Source organism: Cynocephalus volans, chromosome 5, assembly GCF_027409185.1.
Source record: "Cynocephalus volans isolate mCynVol1 chromosome 5, mCynVol1.pri, whole genome shotgun sequence".
Lineage (NCBI taxonomy): Eukaryota > Metazoa > Chordata > Mammalia > Dermoptera > Cynocephalidae > Cynocephalus > Cynocephalus volans.
In genome coordinates, this window is record NC_084464.1 from 146,042,977 (window position 1) to 146,062,289 (window position 19,313).

The window sequence follows — 19,313 nt, forward strand, 5'->3', positions numbered from 1 at the left end:
CCCTCAAGCATTTTATTTGTAATCCTAGCACTTTTCATGTTATTTGTTGTAAGGGTATTTCCCCTCTGGTTCCTTATGAATTCTGAGAACTCTTACATAGTAGCTAACCAAAATATCTAGATTGCTAGCAATTGAGAGTAGACATTTGGATATCATTCTTTCTCCAGGGCTCACTAACTGACCTATAAAAGGGGTTCAAAACTTAATAAATTAATTGCATTTGGGGGCATTTATCCCAGAGAAATAGAGATTTATGTTCACACAAAACCATATAATCTATACATTAATGTTCATAGCAGTTTTATTAGTTAACAACCCAAACCCCCAAACAGCCCAGGTGTTCTTCAGTGAGCAAATGGAAAACAGACAAATATCTATACCATGGAAGAATACTCAGCAATAAAAAAAAAACAAACTACCAATACGTGTAACAACCTGGATAAATCTCCAGTGGAATTATACTGAGAGAAAAAAAGTAAATCCAATAGGTTTCATACTGTATGATTCTATCTATATAACATTACTAAAATGGCAAAATCATAGAAATAGAAAACCGATTAGTGATTGCCAGGTGTTAGGAGTATGGGATGGGGAGTGAAGGGTAGGCATGGCTATGAAAGGGCATAGGAAGGATCCTTGTGATGAAACTGTTCTGTATCTTGACTGTGTCAAGGACAGTATCTTGATTGTGCCACTGTACTATAGTTGAGCAAGATGTTATCATTGGAGAAACTGGATAAAGGGAAGCATGAACCCTTTGTATTATTTCATACAACTACATATTAACCTATGATTATCCCAAAAGAATAACTTCAGAAGTTAATAAATCAAAATCAAGTCAAATGTCCAAGTTCAATTTATATGAAATTCTGTTTATGATTTTAACAGTTGAAAATCAAGTAAATATTTTTCAATCTTCTCTACTCGGGTAAAAAAAAAAATATGGTGAAAAATATGGCCTTATCTGGCTCATCCAAAAAATAGTTTTCCCACCATACCTAATTTATATTCCAAAGCAAGCAGTTCATACTTATTTGGGCTGCGTCCTCTACAATTCAAAATGCTACTCACCAGTCAAGCTTCTGTTAATGATATATTGTTTTGTTAAATTCAGTATTCTCCAAACACTCCATGAATTAGCTCTGAGGATGCACACACACTCTTCTGTATTAATGCTTACTGATTGATCAATCTTTGCACTTATTTGTTTTTATCAGGATTAGATTGTCTTAATAAAACCACATAGAGAAAAAGCTCAATTTATTTTTTATATAGCATTTTTTTGAAGACCCTGAAGGAAAGATTGAATTACCACCATCATTGAAAATTTATTCCTGGAAACGTCCACAGGATATTTTAATTAGTCGGGTAAGAAATATTTTTGCTATTAGACAAAATACATATTAACTTTTGGGATATAAGATCCTGGTCATTAAAACATTTGGGGAACAATTTAGGGTAACTTTTCTTGTGGTATTCATCAAGAAAAAATAATTGCTTTTTGGCATTTAAATCAGAAATAAATGTTTATTGGTATAGTTTAATATTTCTTTTACTGTTTTCCAAGAGAGTATTGAATTTTTGTTTAGAACCTTGAGTTTTCTTCTTCTCTCCAAAATATCAAATAGTAGCATAAAACATTGTGCAAAGCTATTTCTTAATTTCAAATGGGCAGACTATCCTTTCTGCTTTTTAGCATGAACTTACACAGCGTGGAGGTCTGTTTTCCCTAATGTTTATTAGCATCAGTTTTTCAACCAAAGAGGGATTTCTCTATTACAGAGATTCTTGAAGCATTTTCCAAAGCCCACCTTCATTTCTAGACCCCATGACCAACCACTTGAATCATTTTGACTGGGACATCAGCCCAGAACCTTTCATTTTAAATAGCAGTTAAAACTTTAGACTAGTCTATCTTCTTAATAGCTGTGCCAGTTTGAGTATATTTGGTGTTTCCAAGGGCTTAATTATCACTAACGCATTTTTTTTTTTCCTTTTTGGATCTCGTATTATTTTCATCAAATACATAGAAAAGCAGTAGGCTAAATTATTTAGTGCTAGTGGAATTGATTCTTCCACACATTTATGGAATCTATGGAAGCTGTGTTTACAGAAAGTGATTTTATATCTGAAAGTTTTAGCCTCCATCAGCACTGCTACTAATGCAAGAAAACACAATTAGTCCACTATATTTTCTAAATTACCTAAACTTAAAAATATTTACCAAAATGAGAAAATAAAAAAGTGCATCTCTGCCCACAGAGTGTTTTCATATGCTTACTTGTAAGACATTTTAAATAAAATAACTCGAATATACATGAACAGTGCTTTTAAATTGCATATAACGTTAGATAACATTGACATAAAGAATATACATTTTGTGATGTTATATAATGTACTTTGTATCAATGCATTATTGATAATATTTAGTTTCTGCTTGATGTAAGTATATGGTTTACATATTATGCAAATAAAAGATAACCAATTCCATGGGGTGTGAGTGTTGTAAATTTGAATAAGTAGAAAAGTTTTATGAACCATTTCTTTAGCATATCTTAGTTCTGAGAAATGTATTTGCAATAAAAATGAGTTTATTCTTTGTTATTGATGACACTTCCACTTACGTTATCGTAATGCTGCCATCCACCTCCATACCTTTCCTCTCCCTCTGCACTACCCGCTCTCCTGGTCCATCATGCTGGCATATGTACCAGAATAACCAGAACTGAAAGTCTGGGTAAGTAGGAAAGTCCTAGAATAGTGCTTTTCATACTTTAATGTTTAGGTGCACAGCGATAGCTACCTTTTACATTAAGACTCATTAAATATGAACATACATGAAGTTGAAACCAAAATCCCACAAAATAATAATGACCTTTCTGTGTGAGACTAATTCTATTTTATTACATCTCATGTATATATATATATAGTCCTGACCCATTAAATTGATTTTATGAATCACTATATAATTCCAGCCCACAATTTAAAAAACACAGTCTAATCTAGAACACACCCCAAAATGCTGAGCAAAATCAAAGGGTATGATTTAAGTCAGAATGAAACTAAGTTATTAAAGACCTTGAAATACTGGGTGTAAAATGTCAGAGTCAACACGGGCCATTCCAACCAAGGGGGTTAAACTTTGATCACAGAGTGACTGATCAGATCTCTTTGTTTCTGAAAACTAGAAATTAATGGCCCAGCAATGATTGTATTGAACAGATGTAAGATGTCTGAAGATTTATTCTGCCCTGGGTATTGGTATAGGGAATAGAGATGCAAAAATGCAGTTGTAGAGATCTCTACATTAGTATTTTGTCATCTTCTACAAATTCAGTTCCTGCTTTTCTTCTGTCGGCAGGTGACTATTAAGTCAAACACCTCAAATTTTAGATATCTAATACTTATTTAATAAATAACTATTTAATTTTACTGTATGCACATTGGTACTTGCTAAAACTACGGACATTTTAGAAGTGTTATATCACAGTCAGTCAAACCAGAATAAACTATGTTTATAATTTATGATCACAAGAGTCAGTTCAGACCTTCGAGGTAGTTTTGGGTAAATTGTTCTCAATTATAACAGAAATTATTTTATTGACTTTTCATGATGCCTGTTGTACAAATGACTGAGAGTCATTGATGGCATTACTTTCCATAAAAATCGAATTCTGTAATCAGAACTGTTTTTATGTTAATGTGACATGTTAAATATGTAAGCTTCATATGAATTGTAGCTCATTCTTTTAAACATATACAAGTCATATTTTCCCTATTATTTTTATTTTATTATATATAGGAGCACAGTAATGACCATCAAATTAATTTTAAAATATTACAGGATTTAAAGTTGGACAAGATTTTAAAAAGCTGTCATAGCTGATATTTTTCATCCAAGATGGAGACATTTTCCTGGCTACCAGATGTTAACTAAGCTTCAGGTTTAATTTGAGTGGTTAATTTAAATTTCAAATCACTTTTTAAACTCTCAGTTTGTGTGTGTGAATGCTAAGTTTATCTGCATATATAATATATGATAATATTTTATTTGTATATTAAAATACTGTATTTTATTAGCATTACATTAAAGTAATGTCACCTACAGCTCTAACTAAGGATATTTTTAGGGAATAATATGCTTATTTTTTATTTCTTCTCATTTGTCTCATTGTGAGAAATGAAATCAGGTTTGGCCTGTTTCCAGCACATGAATCTGTGTTTCATTAAGATATATTTCCTTTATTTTTCTTATAGAGTAATCTCTCTCTTTCTCTCTCTCTTCTATTTTTTATTTCAGACTCCTGTAGTTGTGAAGGATGAAATCACATTTGACTTGTTTTCAGCAAATGAACATTTACTCTGCAGTGAGGTATGGGGGGGAAGTATGAACTAAAGTCTCATTGAAGAATGCCTTCCCCACCTGCTTATACAGTTCCCAGACAGCCAATTTCATTTCTCCTTTGCTCACCTTTAAGTTTTGGAATAATTGAGTATATATTTTTTCCAACTTTATTGAGGTATAGCTGACAATTAAAAATTGTATGTACTTACGGTGTACAACTTGATGGTTTGATACTTGTGAAATATTCCCCACAATCAAGCTAATTAACATATCCATTATCTTACATAGTTACTATTTTTTGTATGTGGCGAGAATACTTAATATCTACTTTCTCAGCAAATTCCAAATATACAATACAGTATTGTTAACTGTAGCCAATTGTTGTAAATAGATCTTCAGAACTGATCTTGCATAACTGAAACTTTGTACCCCTTGACCAACATCTCCCTATATCTCCTGCCCTCTAGACCCTGATAACCAACATTCCACTCAATGTTTGTATGAGTCTGACATTTTTAGATTCCACATATAAATGAGATTGTGCAGGATTTGCTTTTCTTCCTCTGGCATATTTCACTCACCATAACTGAGTATTTTTTACATCAGACATTCAAAAGGGAAACGAAGCAACTTTAATTGAGTTAGCAAATGGTGGGAAATCAGCACTGCTCATGCCCCTATTCTTCTGCCCAGGGTCACAAGTTAGCTGGGTTCTCACAGTCTGGGCATTTCCCATGCAAATTCACATACCTAGCAATGTACGTACAGTTGCTGTCTGTCTTGCCCTGCACTGTGTCCACAAGTAGGGTGTTGTGATGTTGTTTGACTTAGCAATGTAGGGGAAATCTTTAGGGTGCAGTTGGACTGCAACACCTTTTCTAAACAAGCAAGGTTTTCAGCCCAGAGGTCCTTTTTCCCGTGGGAGAGCGTGGGTAGGGCTTACCTCTCCACCTTTCCATCCCCCCACCTACCACCTCCCATCTCCCCACCCTGGGTTTTATCCATCACGAGCAGGTCTGTTCCACTCCCCTAAATTAGTTACATCAGAAACAAGGGCTTTTTGATCATTTTCTTGTAAGGCTCAGTCAAAGGAGTGGGCCATGGTCATTACTGATGCAAATACTTTGTCTTTATTACCTTTAATGTCTTGACCAATATTAAAAATTAAAACATTTATTTCTCCAACTAGCTTATACTGATTGGTATAAAATCATCTCTGAGTTGTTTTATATTTTGTATTATGGTCTAAAATATACCTATGTGATGAATCCTAAACTTACATAGACTTTAACTTTTCATTTTTCAATGGAAGAAAAGTATAAAACATTCAGATACAGAAGAGGAAATCTGCTTTACCTTTGTCAGCCAAACTTTAAGAATTTCCTATATAACTCAAATTGAGAAAAATTTAAGTCTTATGAGGTCAGTGCCAAGTAAATTTTCTTATGAACCAGGCAGTTTAACTTGAGAGGCATGATATAAAAAATCCGATACTACTGAGGTAATAATGGCTTTATTCAACACGAACTACGACCCAGAGATTTCTTACACCTTGTTGCTATTCTTTACAAAAATGCTGAGAAACAGGTAGTATTTCCTCCATCCTATAGATGAGGAACTGCAGTGCAGAGAGGCTGAAGTCACTTGCCCGAGTGCAGAAGCCTCTGGAGGATCTGCGGAGGATTCAAATCCTGGTCTCCATTCTACACGGAAGCCCACCTTCCCACTGAGCCTGCTGCCCGTTAAAAACATTGCACGTGGGAGTTTTACTCAGAGCATTTCGGCACCTACAGATCAACAGCACATATGAATATGGGATTTAGAGGATATGTACACGTCTGTGCAAGCATCATTCTTTCACTTCTCATTCCTTCTCTAATTGGTCCTAGTAATGTAAAAGATAATTTTCTCCTCAAGTTTCTCAGTGTTTACAGGACAGCAGCTCTCTCGTTTCTCTCAAAAGTACTCAGTCTTTCTCTTTCTCTCTGTCTCTGTCTCTCTCTCTCTTTCCCACACACACAACTCATGTGAAAGTCAACGTCAAAGGAAGGTCAATGCTAAATCACTCACAGTTGACTCCAAAAGACAACTTTTTAAGCTAAAAGCATGTTTAATATTAGACATTTTAGTTTGCCTTGTGACTATATTTCCTCCAAACAAAAGCAAAACCTGTGATTTTATTCTGTAGGTCAGAAGTCAAAATGCAGAATAAATTACATGTAAAAATGAATATTACTATTGAAAGTAAATTTTTTACTGTATTAACCCCTAAATTATAGCACCTATGTCTGAAAAGCAACCAATTAACACTAATGGTTTTTGTCTCTAGCTGATGAGATGGATTATCAGTGAAATCTATGCAGTGTGGAAGATATTCAATGGAGGAATTTTGAGCAATTATTTTAAAGGGTCTTCAGGGGAACCTCCACTTCTCCCTTGGAAGCCGTGGGAACACATATACTCTCTGTGCAAGGCTGTGAAGGGTCATGTGCCTTTGTTCAATAGCTATGGAAAGTATGTTGTGAAACTTTACTGGATGGTAAGTTAGTTCAAGTTTATGTGCATAAAATTCATGTGTCTTCCAGATTGAAATACATTCATCTTGCAAGCTGTTACCTAGACTAATTCAAGGTAAGGCCATTTACACAGGATGTCAGTTGTGTGGCTACTGGGGGAAACTGTCCCGCATATGTAATTTATGACTAATAGGAAACATGGTTGTTTCTCCTGTGATGCCAGTCCCATGTGCTTTTTAAACTGATGCTGCCCAGACCATGGAGGCATGGCCGCTCTGTGTAGAAGCTGGTCCTGCTGCTGCCTCTACACTCTCGGGCTGTGGTGAGCTGGGTGGGCAGATGGAGGCACAGAGCTTCCTCCCTCCCTCTTTCTCTGGTGTGTGGTATCAGAGTCATGGGCAGGAGAAAGTGCTTGACCATCGTCCTTTCCTTCTCCCTTGACTTTTGCTGCAACTGAGGGCCCTGATCCCATCAGTTCTTTGTCGTAAACTTGAGATTTGTCTTCATATTAACAAATCTTACTCTGGCACAAAGAAGATTTTACCTCTGCCTAAAAGGAAGCAAATGAGATAGTAAGAAACACAAACAGAGAATTCAAAACCCCTTATGAATATGGCAAAGTAGACTCACACCACATTTAGCAGTGCTAGATTATATTAAACGCCTTTGGGATTTTACTGGTCCAAGTGACTGGGAAAGGATGTTCTTGAATATTTGAAGGAATGTGAAAAGTATAAAAAAGTTAGTAATTCCATTTTATATTTCTAGGAACATGACTTTTTCCTTAATGGGCTTGAGCTACTTATCTTCCTAGGATGGGGAATGTTGAAGGGCCAATAAACAGAAATTATAGTGGGAAGGTAAAGATAAGGAAGATAATATAACCACTAATATCCAAATAGGATTTTTATTCTTTAAATATTCACAGCAAGACAATAGACTTGGAAACTTTGTTAGGAGAGACAATACTTCTAAATTCCTTTTCTCACCTTTATTTACCAATCAGGAGGCCTATTTGGCAGAGTAGGCTTTAGAGTTTTAACTGTGTGCAGAGTAGTAAGCAGGAGGATGTGGCACTAAGAAAGCAGAAAGCCCAGTGGGTGATGCTGAGTGATTATAGAAAGAAGAAGGTAAACACAGGAAGCGTGAGGAAGTCGAACGCCTGGGTCCTTGTCTCCCATCCCCCTGCATTTGCCAAAACTGGAGGTGGGAGGGAGTTCAAAACTATTAAGAATTTCAAAACATTAAGCCAACCCTGCTACTCTCTTTCTCATTCTCTGTGCTTCCTGACATCTCTTTTTCTTCTCAAATCTCTTTCTGGATAGGGTTAAACATTCATTCACACAGCATTTCATTTTGCAAGGGAAATGTGACTTATTTCTCCTTCAGTGTACTGATCCCTCACAAGCCCAAACCTACTTGATTCAGCAATTTTTAAAAAAATGTATTTAGTACACTTTGGAAATCTCAGTCTGTTCCAATGATGTAGCCCATCCCTTTAGAAAATTTAGCCATTTAGGGAAGAGCACTAGGATTGTGGCAGTCAGATATTGGACCTCAAGTCCAATGGCTTGCTCTGGCTCCTCACTGGTCTAATCTAAGGAATGGCTTGTGTGGGGTGCTGTTAAGCTGTGAGCACTGAGATACCAGTGGTTCCATGTGAATTGTTTGGAAGGCATGTGATAGACAGGTGGCTGCCTCATTTTCTGGTTGGTAAGAATCTGCTCTCTGGGGGAGGGGCGGAAATTTCTACCTCTTTCTACCAAATTCCCAGCTAGTAGGGCTGAATCAATACCTCCTATGTGTATATAAGCACTAGTAAAGGATTAGAGTAAATTCTTTCTGACAAAATATACTATATATTTTTTTTCTTTTCTTGTCCCTTTCTACACACACAAAATTTAATTTTTGATTTCTTTTTTCTATTCCAATTTTATTTCACTATTCATAGATGTCTATCCTTTGATTTTCTCTGCAAATACTTAGGAAACTTGTTCATAAGAATATGCTTTGTTACCTTCTATTGCTTGGTTCTGTATGACACACTGCAGACCTGTCTTATGCCCTATGTTTATTTTCTTTCCCCTTTTATTTCCTGTTCACCTTCAGTCTCCACTGTTTTTCTTCTTTGATTTTTTTGATGCTTCCCTATCTTTCTTACTGGGGATTGATTTTCCTTCTCTGCCTTATTACAAATATTCTTCTCCCCCTCTTCCATTGTCCAATGAAGCATTTACCTTTGTCACTTCTTTGAGGCACATCACAGAGCCTCTCTGCATGACATTTAAAATTCTGATTTTCACACCAGCATATCATTCTTCCCATAAAAGTATTCCCATTATTTCCAGTTTGGATTCTATATAAACTACATCAAGTTCTTTGACATCAGCCAGATAAAAATTGATTGAGTAGCATTAAGACCAAAGTTATAAAACAGAGAGCTGCTTTCTCTCTTTCACCTGGCAGTAGTAATGCTGATACTGGGACACATTACCGTCAGGTCAGGTACTTTCCAATTTCAGTATTCCTTTGGCTCCCTGAAAGAAACAATTCAGTCATTGCTGTCCACTTGAAATATGTATTGCTGTTGCCAGCCTTTTTCTGAGTGTTTCTATGTTTTTGTTTGCTTTTGATAAACAGAAAAAACACATATTCGACCGATAATTTTCCCTAGTTGCTATCACTATATTTATATAAAAATGTGTTAGCTTTTATTTCTGTTTGACCTTTATAGTTTTTAAGCATAATATCATTATAGAATTCAGTTTCTTAAACCGTGGAGTGCAGAAAGCCCCAGCATCAACACCATCTATCATGCTTCTTAAACCTGCTTATTGTACCCCACCCCAGGCCTCTGGAGTCAGAGTTTCTGGGGTAGAACCTGCAATCCTGCATTTTAAATAAACTATCTCTCACCCAGTGACATAATTATTTATCAAATTTGAAGAACACTGTTCTTAAAATACAAATCATAACATTATTTTTCTAGTTTTTTAGTTTAAGTTTAAAACTTCCATTTTTCCTCTCTTGTATCTTCTATTTCTTTGCAGAGATTTCTATTTTTCAATTCATTTCAAGAGTGTCTGTAATTGCTTGCTGGAGTGTTTTTATAACAGTTGCTTTAAATTTCTTATTAAATAATTCCAAACTGTCTGTCATGTTGGTGTTGTGGTCTGTTGACTGTATTTTCTCATTGAAATTGAGGGTTTCCTGGTTTTTGGTATGATGAGTAATTTTGTTTTTTTTTGTTTTTTTTTTTTTTTTTTGTTTTTTTTTTTTTTCCTTTAATAAAATGTATTTATTTTTTTTTTTTTTATTTATTTTTTTTTTTAAATTTTATTTTGTCGATATACATTGTAGCTGATTAATGCTCCCCATCACCAAAACCTCCCTCCCTTCTCCCTCCCCCCTCCCCCCCAACAATGTCCTTTCTGTTTGCTTGTTGTATCAACTTCAAATAATTGTTGTTGTTATATCTTCTTCCCCCCCCCCCCGGTTTGTGTGTGTGTGTGTGTATGTGTGTGTGTGTGAATTTATATATTAATTTTTAGCTCCCTCCAATAAGTGAGAACATGTGGTATTTCTCTTTCTGTGCCTGACTTGTTTCACTTAATATAATTCTCTCAAGGTCCATCCATGTTGTTGCAAATGGCAGTATTTCATTCGTTTTTATAGCTGAGTAGTATTCCATTGTGTAGATGTACCACATTTTCCGTATCCACTCATGATGAGTAATTTTGAAGAGTTTCCTGGACATTTTGAGGGTTATGTTTTACAACTCTGGATTCTAATTAATTTTCTATTTTAGTAGGTAGTCAACCTGTTTAGATTCAGAATACACATCCTGGCTCAACTTTGCAGTCTGTGTTTTAAATACTGATTTAGTTTATAAAGCCTCTCTGCTGGGCCACTCTTGTTTGTTACTCAAATGATAAAACTTTATCCAACAGTATCCTTAGCACCAACCAAGGAGGGCAAAGCATACTACTGGGGTATATGTATTACTGCTGGGGTAGGGGGCGAAAGTAAAAGCTCTTCCAATAGGCTCTCCCAAAGCAGGGCACCTCATCTTTATTGCAGGAGGAAGATAGAGGTAATAATTCTGCTTACTGACTCCGCTGAGAAGAACTGCCTTGTTTACTTTAGGGCAGGTATGGAAGTCAGAGTTCCACCCTCAGCTCTGCATGGGATAGGCACTACCTTGTCACTTCAGTGGAGACAGAGGAGTGAAGTCAGGGTTCCATTCCATCTGTTCAATTTTGATAGTTAAAGTATTTTCTTAAAAAATCTTTATTTACTGCATGCTCATTTATCGACCTTTCATAATTGTGATTTATGCTATTAATTTTTTTTAATTTATATTATCCTTTCAGCATGCTCACAGGAGAAAGAAAGTATGTAGCCGTTTAATTATCTTGACCTAGAATTCAAGTGTGGAAAATATGAAAATTTGAACATGGTTGCACGCTAGAGTTTTTAGTAATGTATATTTATATTAACAACAGAGGCATTCCTCTTCATTAACCTGCTAAATAATTAAGCATTTTGATGGTCTTTTAAAATGATGTGATGCTAACACCGCAAACAATTGTTAAAAACTCTAATGCATAATTTACATGCAAAAACTCATAAACAAATTTAAAAATAACTTAATATTCTATAATGAGGTCTCAAATAAATTATAAATGTGTGTGTGTGTGTGTGTGTGTGTGTGTGTGTGTATCTGTCTTAGTTCATTTGGGCTGCTGTAACAGAATGCCATATACTAGGTGGTTTATAAACAACAGAAATTTATTTTTCATAGTTCTGGATGCTGGGAAGTCCAAGATGAAAGCACCAGCAGACTTGGTGTCTGGTGAAAGCCTGCTTACTGGTTCATAGGTGGCTGGCCATCTTCTTACTGTAATCTCACATGTCAGAGGGGGAGGTCCCTGGTCTCTTCATCTTTAGTCCTTTTCAAGGACATGAATCCCATTCATGAGGGCTCCACCCTTATTACCTAATCACTTTCCAAAGGCTCCACCACCTAATACCATAACGTTGACTATTAGGATTTCAACATACGAATTTTGGAAGCAAACAAAAAAATGGAGGCACACACAAACACATAAGTATATCTACAGACACGAGTGTGTGTATATATGTGTACATATATATAATATTTATTTTCTTTATAAATTTGAAGGAAGCAACCAACCAATATATTAATATCAATGAGTCAAAAAAAAAATCCCCAAGAAAATTGTTATGTCTAGTTACATTATGTGTTGGAAATGTATGTAATACTAAATATTCATCGCTGTTTATTCTCTTTTTTTAGAATAGATTTAATGAGATACAATTCATGTACCATACAGTCCATTCATTTAAAGTGTATAGCTTAATGATGTTTAGTAATCAAAGCATTCTAAGTTAAAAATGTTATCACTGATAATCTGAAAGCAGCTGATATTTGTTGAACTGGTCTGACTTAAGTTCTTATGGCTGCTTAAAACATTATCTTCAGAGGACTGGCTGCCCCTTCAAAACTTTTATAGAAAAGTAAACTGTAGAAAGGGAACTTCTATTGCTATTTTTTTATTGTGGTAAAATATACATAATGTAACATTTAACATTTTAACAATTTAAGTGTACAATTCAGTTACATTAAGTATTTTCACAATGTTGTACAACCATCACTACTATCTATTTCCATAATTTTTCATCATTCCAAACAGAAATTCTATACCTATTAAACGATAACTTCCCTTTTTCCCTTCCCCCCGGCTCTACATAACTACTGTTTCTGCCTCTATGAACTTGCTTTTCCTAGGTATCTCAAATAAATAGAATCATGCAATATTTGTCCTTTTGTATTTGGTTTATTTCTCTGTATTATTTTTGCTCATTTCAAAATTAGGAGGGGAGTGGCTAAATACCTGTGCCTTTAAACTTTTCTTGCCCTACATCATCTGTTAAGGAAAAAAGAAAAAGACTCATAACCACTAAATAAGGTAATATAAAGTTCAAGGTTGCAAGTGTCACACAAAGAAAACATTTTTCACCTTATTGCTTCTATTTCCCTGAGAAAAATATGCTGTTACTGAAATCTTCAATTCAAAGGTCACTTTCTTTTGAAGACTTCCCCACAGCAAAATTAGTCACACTTTTCTTTCTGGTCCTAAAGCACTTTAAACATACAGTACTCTATGTTGTTTGTATATGTGCCTTTCTCCTCTAGACTGTAAGTAATTCAGTGGTATAGGCCATATGTTATGCAGATATTTGGGTTCACAATGCTTGACACCACTGCTGAAAATATTTGTTGGCAAAGGAATAGATTCATAATAAAATTTAGCATATGAGACCAAAGTTGAAAAAAAAAAACCTTTATTTGAGTTTACAATCATTAATGTTATTTGTTTCATCCTTTTAATTATGAAGAAATATGCATGCAGATAAATATGTAATAATTTTATTAAATAATATATTAATTTACTTCATTTTTTAAAAATTACATCTTTAATTAAGAGTAGGAGTAATGTGGGAATTGGAAGTGTAAGATCAGTGAGTGTATATCAGGATAAGCAATTATTACTGAAGTTATATTTGAATCATTTGTATTATGACTATACAGAGTACTAAATTGCGCCCAAGCTTATCCACGTTTTGGTTCTGCTATTTGAAACACTTTAGTTTACTGCATTATGTAGGATGGGGTACCCAAAAATGTACTCACAAGACCTCATAAATAAGAATAGGATTGATATAGATATAGATATACTATAATTATGTTAAATAAAATAGTAAGCTAAAATGCTCAGCCAGAGTAGTATTGAAAACCAGTATCTCAGTCTTTAAATGTCAGATACTAAATTAAAATTATAAGGCAGTAAATAATGTCAGTAGTATATAATGATGTATGAGAAAAAATACTATAAATCATTGATGGGTTTTTTTGTTCTTATTTTTAGGGTTGCTGGAGAAAGATAACTATTGATGACTTTCTGCCATTTGATGAGGATAACAATCTATTACTTCCAGCTACAACCTATGAATTTGAACTCTGGCCAATGCTTTTGTCTAAAGCTATCATTAAACTGGCAAATGTTGAGTATGTAGTGAGAAAATATCACTCACTTGTATAAAAAATAGTAAACAACAACTATGCATCTATATTGCATAGCTTTATTTTTTAAAAAATCAATTAAAATAAAGATTTGTTTCTAAACATTGTAAATTTTCTGGTATAAAAAAAGAATGTACCAAAGCCACTAATTTGAAGTATTGGGTTAGCCAACAATAAGACAAAACTCCCCCAAGAAGAGATACTCAAAATATTATTCTATATTTAGTGCTCTTTTAGTATTAATGGGAAGTCAATCACAGAAAATAAAATTTCAGCTTAATGGAAGAAATAAATTATTTTGTAAAGGAAAATATTGGTTCATCTAAATACTGAATAATATATACTTGAATCTAGTTAAAGTTTTAGATTCTGTGAATGCAGCAATAACTTACTGTTCTTAAAAACCCTGAACTCTTCTCAAGGATGTCAATGTGCTTCTCATGCTTTTGATAACATGGATTACTTCTGGTACATTTATGATGAGAACTACTCATATTTTCTTTAAATATTCTTGCAAAATCCTGCATGACTTGTATACCAACATATATAAGACATGCATGATATGTTATATTTCTCTCAGCTTTCACTTTCAGAGATAAGGAGTCATTTCATCCTGCCCCTTAGCAATGCAAAAAAGCGTAGCTGCTTGAGTTGGAAATGTGTGACAACTTTATGTCATCCTTCAGTGGGAGAATTCTCACATACACTGCACAGGCTTGAATTTTTATACTCTTCTGTCTCCTGCAGTGTCATAGCATCTCGATATTCCATGGAACACACCCACGTGCTTTAACAAACTATGTCAGCACTTGCTCACAGCGCAGCCCCCTGCCCTTCTATGTGCTTTGTGTGGATTTTCTCTTGGCTCAGCTTTTTTGTCTCTCCCAAGGCTACAAAACAAAAACAACGGTCTTCTTCATTTCTCTTTTCTCTTACCAGCCTTCAATTCTCTATTGTGAGTTTGTTTCACCCAGCTTTCAGCCCTTAAATTGCAATGATATTTATGAAGACTTAGAAGAGATTTTTAGGTAGCTGAATACTATTGAATATTCACATTGGTGGCAACTATGTTTATTTGAAAAAAAAAAAATAACATTCGTAGTGTTCCTAATTCTCACACCTAATTTGAAGTCCTGAGAATTAGAGTTGCAAGGCCAATGAAGCATTAAGTACATGACCTGAATAATAGGCATTTTTGTCTTTCTTAAAGCAATAGTTCAGTAAAATTTTATAGCAACATGAGTAGTAGAGTTGTTATTATTATTTAAGTAAAATAAATTCAACTTGAAAATACAGGACTGAGCTAGGTGTAATACATTTCTTAGATTTCCAGAGGAAACCTGCCCTATGTGGTACAATTTATGTTTTTCTATATTTTTTTCTCAGATTTGGTAGTATATAGCACTTATTTTCATATGAGGATTAGCTTTCAACATTAAAAAAATTAACACATGGTAGTTATTTCAATATCAATGTGAGATATGCAAAGAAAAGAGCGTGATTCCTATGAGGTTGCCAAAGTCACTTCATAAATAAAATTATCCAAAGAAGAATGTGGACTAGACTGTGAACTATCCCAACAAATATTTCATATCTTTGAGATATGTAGACACATAGAAATTCATAATCTATAAACAACAAACCAATGTAAATTTATAAATAATGGAATATGTGTCTAAAGTATTAAGTTTTTTTCTGAAGAAAAGGGCATGTGTTGGTCAATACCATCAACACCACCATTGACATATGGATTGAAACTGTGACTCCTGGGCATAAGGGAGATATGGCATTTCTGTGTATAAATGTAAATAGACTAATAACTTAGATAAAAAAAAAATTGTTTAAACTAAATGGGAGTGCTGATATTTGGTTAATCACAGCCTTGTTTGACTTTATGCTATTCTGACAGATCCACTCTTTTGTACAAGATAGAACAGATGTTTCTGGCTTCTCTGCAGTCATCTAAGGATTTCATTAAGAATTTCTGATACCCATTTTGACCTGCCAAAGAGAAGACTGATTTAATGCACAGTCTTATAGGCATCTTAAAATAATCACTGAAATTGGAAAGATAAAAGACACTGTTCTATTTAAAAAGAACATGACTGTGTATTGAATATATAAAATGAGTTATACACCATTATATTTTATGTACATGGCTGACTAATATTAATTTTAAATCTTTTTAAAGTAAAGGTTATAAATGTACTTTGTAAATATGCATGAAATTTTATCATTGGACATACATAGTGTTCTAACAAAGCAAATCATCTGGCTGTTGGGATACATCTAGCTGAATTTTCCTGTACTGTAGTGTATAACCAAATGACTCCTACATTTATTATTATACTGATATTTATTAGTGATTCTTAGTCTTTATATATCTTTCTGTGTTTTCAAATTTTGGTAACTATAGCATTGTGCATTTTCTTTTTTAGTATCCATGTAGCACAGAGGAGAGAGCTGGGCGAGTTTACTGTTATTCATGCACTCACAGGGTGGTTACCGGAAGTCATTTCTCTTCAGTAGGTTTGACCATGAAGTTGCTAATATCTATTTGTTTTTTAATTCCTTCTCAAGATTTATTTAAAATATTCTTAGTATTTATGAAAATTGCAAGAAAAATCTAAGAGTCATGCTTGATCACTCATTTTCTTCCTCTCTCATTTATAATCTCTCACTGGGCTCTATCAACAGTACTTCCCCCACTTAATCTGGATCTATTTGTTTTTCTACATCTCAGTTATTGCTATCCTAGTTCAACTCACCACCACTGCTCACAACTGGTCTCCCTGGGTCTATTTTACCCACCTCTCTTTAATTTTCCACATGGCAATTAGAATACTTTCCTAAAACATAAATCATATTATATCGATCTCCTTGCTGAAAACTATTCAGTGGTTAACCACTGTACTTGAATGAAGTTTTCAAATTTTTACCCTGGTCCTCAGGGATCTACATTGTCTGACTCTGACACAATCTCTGACCTTACCCTTGACCTCATCCCTGCCTTGGCAACCATTCACGGGCCACTCAGATCTTCTTTCTATTTCTCAAATATACAAAAATGTACAAAGCTGTTCTTTCTGCCTGAAATAATTTTCCATCAGATAACCTTTAAGTCTCACTGACCTTAACTTTCAACTCCTTAGACATTACTTCTTGACCATACAATCTAAATTATCTCTTCTTCAAGTTATGCCATATCCCATCTTCCATTATTTTATTTTGATCATAGAAGTTATTACTGCCTGCTATACTCTCTTTCTCTTTCTTGGTTGTATCCATCCACTAGAAGTTAAGGTCCATGAGAGTAGTAACCCTCTTTGTCTTGCTCAATGTTGTGTCTCCTGTGCTTAGAACACTTATGACACTGAATGACTGTCATATGGTATGTACTTAGTACATGTGTATTGAATCAATAATTTAAAAAGTATTTTTAAAGACCATACTAAAAGTGTGTAAAAGATTTTGGGGGGATTCAGAGCAGAAACATATAGCTTAACTCCTCCAGAAAGTAATACTTGAACTGACACCCCAAAATTAGCTGATTGAGGTTGGGAAGCCAACTCAGAGAAGAAAGAATAGCAAGGAAACAGAAGAGGGCAAGGTATAGTTCTGGAAAAACATGTGGTTCTGTATGACTGAATTATGTGCTACTCAATTCTAGAGGAAAAATTGATTTGGGGATGGCGAGGTAAATAAGAGCCAGATATACAAAGGCCTTTTATGCCATGTTAAGGAATTGTCACACATACTTATAGTGATAGAAAATCCTTGAGATATTTTAGACAAGAGGCTGACATTATCAGACTTGTGATTTTGGTAGGTACTCAGAGCAGTACAGCAAATGGCAAGACTGGAGCAGGGAGTCTGGTTTGTGCAGTATTCTAGTGGGGTTATCTGAGGGCTTTGGCAGAGGAAGTGGTAATAAGAATGGACAAAATGTGATCATTGCAGTGAGAGAAGGTAGGATCAAAGCAACGTTTTGTTTTATTCCTTATTTACTTGTTTTCTGTTTTCATTTTGGGCAGGCATCTATTAGGTGGTTGTATGCATGGGTCTAGGTATCAGGAGAGAGATTTGAGATGGAGCTAATGATTTGGGGATTGCATCCATGTACCGGCAAATTCAAAATATAGTTATGTTTACTCACTGAAGATATAGTATATAAAATGGAAAGAACACTGAGTAAAGAACTCCAGGGAAGCAATCCTAAATTAACAGTGAGCAGAAGAAAGGGAGAGTTTAGATGAATCTGCAAGTAATTCCTATATAATAGAACAAAAAATCAAACCAAACCAAAACAAACAAACAAAAAACAAGAATGATGTTATTGAAGCTTAGAGGAAATTTAGGAGAGAGTAACAACATGGTAGTATTGCACAGAGAAGCCAAGTAAGATAGCACCTTTTGCATAAATGATAATGCTTGGCAAAGTGCCTACCACTTAATAGATGCTAAGATACATATTCTTTTCCAGTCGTGGTTGTTAACATGCCTAGCTTCCCTGCCAGACTGAGTGACCCCTGAGATGAGGGCCATGTTTTTGGTCCCTTTGTAACAGCAAAGCCCAGCACACAGTAGACACTCCATTAAAGGCTGCTGAATAAATGAACCTATAATGATTTTTTTTTGACTAAAACTTGATGTAGCAACTGAAATTAGTCTTATGAAATAGTAAGTTGGATTTTCTGTCAGTAATTTCTTGATGTGACATTAAAAAAAATCATTCAGAAATTAATTTTGATTTCTTTTCTCTAAGCCCAGGATATATGGACAAAGTTTGGGAGCTCTTAAAAGAAATATTGCCTGAGTTTAAGGTGTCAGATGCGAACAACTCTGAAAGCAAAATAGCAGCGATAGATACCAAGTTAAAAGAACCAGGAAAAGATGTGAAAGATGGCAAAGAAGGGAAGGATGGAAAAGAAGTGAAAGACGGGAAGGAATTCAAACCTGAGGGTTCCTCGACGACACTAAAACTTCCTGAGAAGACTGACAAAGCTCCAAAGGGTGAGACATTTTACATCAAAAAGTTATTCAGTATGGACATTGCATATAAATGCTTTACAATCATTGTTGAATTTAATTTTTTTTTGTTTACATTATCATTGCTTGAGTGTTGTAAAAATAGCCATGTAATTAGCATCTTTCTTTTCTAAGACTTTAGAATTTATGATAGCATTTACTATATGTTAATTATTGTTCCATATTTTGCTTTCTCTAAAATCAAAAGCAATTTTCTGCTTTGATGGTACTGAATTAATGTATTGTTAATATAAGAAGATACATTAAGTTCTCAATTTCCATCAAACATTTCCTATGTTACCTGCAGAGTAGAATG

At 34.5% G+C, this 19,313-nt stretch overlaps 1 protein-coding gene across 1 annotated transcript in view; it reads left to right on the forward strand.

Annotated features, from left to right (window-relative positions):
* The window catches only part of ADGB (androglobin), a 168,768-nt gene that overhangs the window by 24,641 nt on the left and 124,814 nt on the right, over positions 1–19,313 (forward strand). Inside the window, exons 3-8 of the mRNA XM_063098032.1 lie at positions 1,276–1,368; positions 4,301–4,372; positions 6,675–6,884; positions 13,815–13,954; positions 16,408–16,494; positions 18,735–18,982. Of these exons, the coding sequence (XP_062954102.1) occupies positions 1,276–1,368; positions 4,301–4,372; positions 6,675–6,884; positions 13,815–13,954; positions 16,408–16,494; positions 18,735–18,982 (850 nt within the window). The remainder of the gene's footprint in view (positions 1–1,275; positions 1,369–4,300; positions 4,373–6,674; positions 6,885–13,814; positions 13,955–16,407; positions 16,495–18,734; positions 18,983–19,313) is intronic.